Genomic DNA, 5,801 nt, shown 5'->3' with positions numbered 1-5,801 from the left:
TTAACAGTAACAGTATTGTAGAAATTCATTTCACCGAAACAATAACGTGGCGCACAGTGTGACGCATGCACCAGTTTATTGTATTTCCAGACTTGCTTTCGGCACAATTTACAGTGCAGCTACTCTGCTTTTTGTCAGACTTGAAATAGCCGAAATACCTTCACACTAGGTCGAGGTCTATCGCGATAGCTTAATTTCTCTATCGAGTAAAAGTTATATCGCGATACATATCGTTATCGTTCTATCGCCCAGCTCTAATTACAGAGAAAATTATTTGTGTATTTTCCTCTTCTTTTTTGTCACACAGCGTACAAATACCATTAGTCTAATTTCTAACAGTGAGTTCTTCTATTTGTCGCTTTATTGCTCTAAATTCTATTTGAGGTGAAAGCTGTAGCGTCATAATTGCTACAGTAAATAATGCTGATAAATAAAATCTGTAATTTTTGTTGAATGGATGTAGATACTGCATATATCCTAACAATGGGGTAAAATCAGGGGGTAAAACAATAGATGGGACATTTTGTACTTTCATTACAGTAACTTTAAAACGTATGTCAGATTTCACTGATGGACACGCATGTAAACAAATCTTCATGGATGTTGTGAGACATGAAGATTCTCTTCACAACCAGTGTAGGATAACCGTTGCCCAACAATGCAACTGCAGAAATGCTCTTGGGTGTATTTATAACAAGATTGGCAGCTGTATTTACATTTCCTGGCTACATACTTAAAATATGTAATGAGATGGATAAATCAAAAGAAGGCTCCTTCAGTAACAAAGATCTAAGTTGTCACAGAGAAGACAATGATCTGTATGTGTTGGCTGAGTAACCCTCTGGCCTTAAAAAGGATGACTGTCCAGATGAGATATAACCAAAAGAGAATTGATACAATTATAGTAAGTTAGTCATCACATAATAATGTGTTTTGAGGGCGTGTTTTTCTGGCTTGTGTGTGCGTGCAATTATCGCCCTGATTTTTATTGTCCAGCTCGAAGATGTTCGTAAGCAAACTGCTCTTGCTGTTCCCTTGACCAAATTGGTTCAGTATGATGAGTCTTGTTTGCCTCGGGGCTCTGCAGTTTATACCAGTGCCCAGAGAGAATTTCAGTCACCTTTTTAAGTCGGCCATCTCACACACCAATAGACGCACTCACTCCCACTGAAATCAGTACAACTGTGTGTATGGCATATTTTGTCACACTACATGGATGTTTATATATAACCTGACGCGTGTGTTGACCCACACTCATTGTTGAACCTGAATGTGTCCTGTGTAAGCACAGGGCCACACTGTGATCCCAGCACAGCCGCTCTGTCTGTTAAAGAGGTGTAAAACAAGCAGTATGTTAGCAAAGTGTTGAGGCCATTACACACCTCACATGTGTGTTTTTGCAGAAAACTTGTCCTCCAGAAATGCGCTGTGGACAAAAATTAAGTTGACATCAAGAAGTGATGAGCTGGTCCTGATGTTTCTAAACAGGAAATGGAAGAAACTGAGATTCTGGGTTCATCCAGTTGTCACAAGAAAGAGGCAGCAGACAGAATGTCATGCTTTGTTCCAAGAGTTTTTTCGAGCTTCATTTGAAAATATTAATGCTGCAAACTATAAACTGCTGCATTAAGAATAGATGACTCAGAAAAGTGTTTTTTAAAGCATGGATTTTATATATCTGCTGTGTAAAGGCCTTTAGACACTTGTTTGTAATAAAAAAATAAAATAAATAAATAAATAAGAGTGTCTTATTTCAGGACACGCAAACGAAATAGATATGAGGAGCAAAATTACTATAATGACAAGCAAGATTTTAAAATTGTGGATTGCAAACAGCAAGCAAAATGAAGAGTGTAATCTTGGAGGATTTTAGCAAGCAAAGCAGATTTGGAAAGAGCCCATCAAGCTCATTCACAGAGACCTGGAAAGGGAGACATGGCACACGCAGACCTTTCACACAGAATGCTGTTGTGTGTTTTTTCTAGTGTATGCCATCCGTGAGGCAGCGACCTGTAACCTAATGAAGCTCGTGGAGAAGTTTGGAGCAGAGTGGGCCCAGAACACCATCGTGCCCAAAGTGCTGGGTATGGCCAACGATCCCAATTACCTCCACAGGATGACCACTCTGTTCTGCATCAATGTGAGTCGACAGATCTTTATTCTATATGCACATGATGGCCTTTGGAGTTTGTTTGAGGGGCTTATTTTCTGTACTGATCCATCTAAAATGACTCTAGTCTCTCTAATAAAAAGCAGAGATTAGTTGTTTTTCTTATACTACCAGCTGTCGCCAAGTGCTTTCTCGAAGTGGATCGTTAGACCGTGAGGTGTCTGTTTTGTTGTGGCAGCTTTGCCTTCTGTTACAAAGCGCCTCAACATAACTTTTCTTTGGCACTCTTTTAATACCTGTTATGCCTTAAAGGTTTCAGACTCACAGTATTGAAGCTAGATTCAATAATGCAGATCCACTTTATTGCACTGCACATGGGAAAAGCCTAGTTTAGGAATTAAGGGTTTGTTTTATTAATATAAATGCAGTAACTTTAACAGGGCAAGCTAAGCTCTGGACTAAAATATGACCCAAGTATACTTATCTGGATCATCTACCTTCTTCACTTGAGGTTAACGAAGGCAGCAGTCACTATTAGGAAAGAAGTGTATGAGCTTCTTAAAAAATAAATCACTTACATGTAGATTTTGTCATCTTGGTAACTCCTGCATTCTGTCTCAGGCTTTGTCAAAGGCATGTGGCCAGGAGATCACCACTAAGCAGATGCTGCCTGTGGTCCTCAAGATGTCCAATGACCAAGTGGCCAACGTCCGCTTCAATGTGGCGAAATCCCTTCAGAAGATTGGCCCTATCCTCGACAGCAAGTATGTTGTCTGGAATTTGAGCACTCTGTGCTTTCTCTGCACAGTAGAGGGGGAAAACTGACTAAAGTCTGAAATCCAGAACGAGCTTTGAGTCTAATAAATGTCGTCCTCACTTTGTCCCTTGCAGTGCCCTTCAAACAGAAGTGAAGCCAGTGCTGGAGAAGCTGGCTTCAGACACAGACATGGATGTTAAATACTTTGCCCAGGAGGCCATTAGTGGTAAGCTTTCCTATCACTGGGTATTAAAACCATTTAACAGATTGAGTTATATTTGAAATATATTTAAAAATGACTAAAATTGCAATTATCTTCTCTTTCGTACACAGTTCTGGCGCTAGCATAACCGGCCAGCCCGACATGGGTTAACCAGATACCCACCTGAGTCAAGGCAACACTTTTACAAGATATTTATTGATGTTCAGGATCAACTGGTTAATGTATAGAGAAAGCTGTCAACAGTTTTATTTTTTGTTTCTTTTTCCCTATGTTTATTCCTTTTTTTTTTTTCTTTTTTTTACTGTCCAATGGGTGTCCATGTCCAGGTATAGCACATAGGCTTATTTGTTAACCTTTCGCTTTGCTGTAAATGGGTGCTTCTACAAAGGCAAAGTGTTGATGAAACTGAAATAAGTGGTGCATGCATGTGCTACTGTACTCGCTAGTCATTGCTAACCAGTACCCCCCTCACATTCCTCCCTTTTTACGCCCTTGGCCGCTGTTGTACTTGAGCTGCAGTCGTCACACTGTACCACGTCTCTGTTAGCTACCTAGGACTGTGCTAACTCTTTGTGCTGCAGCACTTTTTCTCCCAGTGTTAGATGAAAACTTTTAGCAGCAGATGGTGCAACAAGCTGTTAATTTTTTTTCCCTGAGCTTCGTCTTGAAACAGCCCCCTTTTCCCAGTGATGCAGCTCTACAGAGAAGTAGAAATTGAACGGTCTTTCAAGTTGTTATGAAATATGTTTTTTGTTTTTGTCACCAAATCAAACCCCTCTCCTCTGAAATCCTTCACAGAATTAGAATCTACAAGGTTTTAAAGAAATGATGTCCTGTGTAATTCCTCATCCACCAGACTGCTGTGCTCTGAGTTGGTCAGTAATGGAGAGGGGCCAGATCAGTTGTAAATTGTTGCTCATAACTGTCCCACATCCAGATTAGTAATTTTTGGTACGTGTGGAAAGATGGGACGTAATGTTCTGTAGTATATTGTCGGCATTACTCTTAATCTTTGTGCCAATGACTTTAGAAAGCAGCTGTGTTTTCTTTTAATATGCCGGTAAACCGGTTTCGTCTGCCATGTTGTGTAAAAAGACAGCATTGTTTTCTGGAAGCGACACTATTAGTCTTGACTGTAATGGGATCGTACAACTTAATTGACTACAGCTATGGGGGCTAGTGCACAACCACAGCAGTCCATGCGCTCTAGAGCCGATCAATTTTTTCCTTAAATCCATGCTTGGGTGCCCCCTCCCTCCTCCCCTCCCCTCCCCACTGAACAGGAGGTTTAAAAGCCTTTCAATAAACGTTAAGGGCCATCACTTTTAATCGTTGCTTAAAAACCTCTACACAATGGAGAACAAGCGCATGCTTTGAAAGAAAGTGGGAAGGGGAGCAGGGAGCATGTGTACGTAAGGCTGCATAATGTTTTATTACGGGGTGGGAGCTGGGGTGGTTATGGGCGGATTGAATAAATGTATCGTCTGTGCTGATAAAAGGAACTTTTGTCTTTCCCTGAACTCCTTATGCCATTCCCTTCTCTCTTCTCCCCTCCCGCCTTCCTCATTTTGTTGTTGAATAAACCTTGATTGTTGATTGTCCTGTATCACGAAGACTGCGCTTTTATTTTTGTTTTGAATTCTCTTCTAAATTGGGATGCTGTACTACTGTATCTTGATCTGAATAAAGTAACACAGAGGAGCCAGTGTACCCTTCTTTTGTAACTTCGCAGTTAGGACATCAAGTCCTTTTTGTCAGTATAATTGGCCGCTTCAGGGTGAAGACAGGAATCATCCAATTAAAACAATTTGGAGAATAACAGACGAACCACTTTAAAATATTCTTGAAATATAAATTGTATTGACAACAAATCACAGGCCTGCTGTGGATGTTTAGCTTCTGGAAAAACCAGTAAAAGCTGTCTTTTGGGGGGTTTCTTTGTATTTACAAACCCCTGCTGGATGGATGGAACCATTCTTCCTAGAGATGGTCCTCATCTGGTGTTTTGATGATGGGAAAGAAGAGAGATGTCTACCACTTTGTTCTATAGTGTACTCCACTGGATGGAGGACCTGTGACTGAAGTCATAGCCATTGATCCCTTGTGCCATGTGCATAGGGGGCTGTGGAAAACTTCCACAACACTGGTTTCTCCCAAGAAGCAGTTTCCATCTGGATAGAAAGTATGGGGTGGGTATTGATACATAATGCAATATTATCCCATTACAGGGACACCAAACATAAATATTAAATAAATTAAGACATATGTTGTGCCACATATGTCTTATAAGACAGATGTTTGATTTTTGATGATTTGTAGTGGTTAATTGCTGTATTATCAGAAACAGATTGTAAGTTGCCAACATGACCCTATTCACTACAGACTAATTGACTGTTATGGCAGCTTTTAGGGTTTCTCTGCTTGACAATCTGATTTTGCAGCAAACTGAAGATAAGTAACTTACTAGATAGAGCTGATATTAAGTTTAACTTTGAGAGCATAATATACATACGTATATGTGTGTGTGTGTATATACACACATATAGCTATATATATGTATAGTCAAAGTAGACTTTGGTACTTCAGCATTGATTTATAGGCTATGACTATGCCCATGGAAAGATTTCATAGAAAACAGCTGTTCCACCCCCTTAAAAAAAACAAAAGGCAACATAATGGTGGCCTGCTTTGACAATTGGCGGGTCACTCAT

General features: G+C 40.1%; 1 protein-coding gene across 1 annotated transcript in view; it reads left to right on the top strand.

Moving 5' to 3' along the window:
- ppp2r1bb (protein phosphatase 2, regulatory subunit A, beta b) overlaps window positions 1-4,792 on the top strand; it is a 15,327-nt gene extending 10,535 nt beyond the window's left edge. The window contains exons 12-15 of the mRNA XM_005720847.2: window positions 1,986-2,140; window positions 2,732-2,874; window positions 3,002-3,093; window positions 3,201-4,792. Of these exons, the coding sequence (XP_005720904.1) occupies window positions 1,986-2,140; window positions 2,732-2,874; window positions 3,002-3,093; window positions 3,201-3,217 (407 nt within the window). The 3' untranslated portion in view covers window positions 3,218-4,792. The remainder of the gene's footprint in view (window positions 1-1,985; window positions 2,141-2,731; window positions 2,875-3,001; window positions 3,094-3,200) is intronic.
- Window positions 4,793-5,801: the final 1,009 nt, after the last annotated feature.

The sequence above is a fragment of the Pundamilia nyererei genome, unplaced genomic scaffold, assembly GCF_000239375.1.
Source record: "Pundamilia nyererei isolate P.nyererei 1_Seehausen unplaced genomic scaffold, PunNye1.0 scaffold00003, whole genome shotgun sequence".
NCBI classification, from domain to species: domain Eukaryota; kingdom Metazoa; phylum Chordata; class Actinopteri; order Cichliformes; family Cichlidae; genus Pundamilia; species Pundamilia nyererei.
Note: the sequence above shows the minus strand (reverse complement) of the source record. Positions and strands in the feature narration are given on the sequence as shown.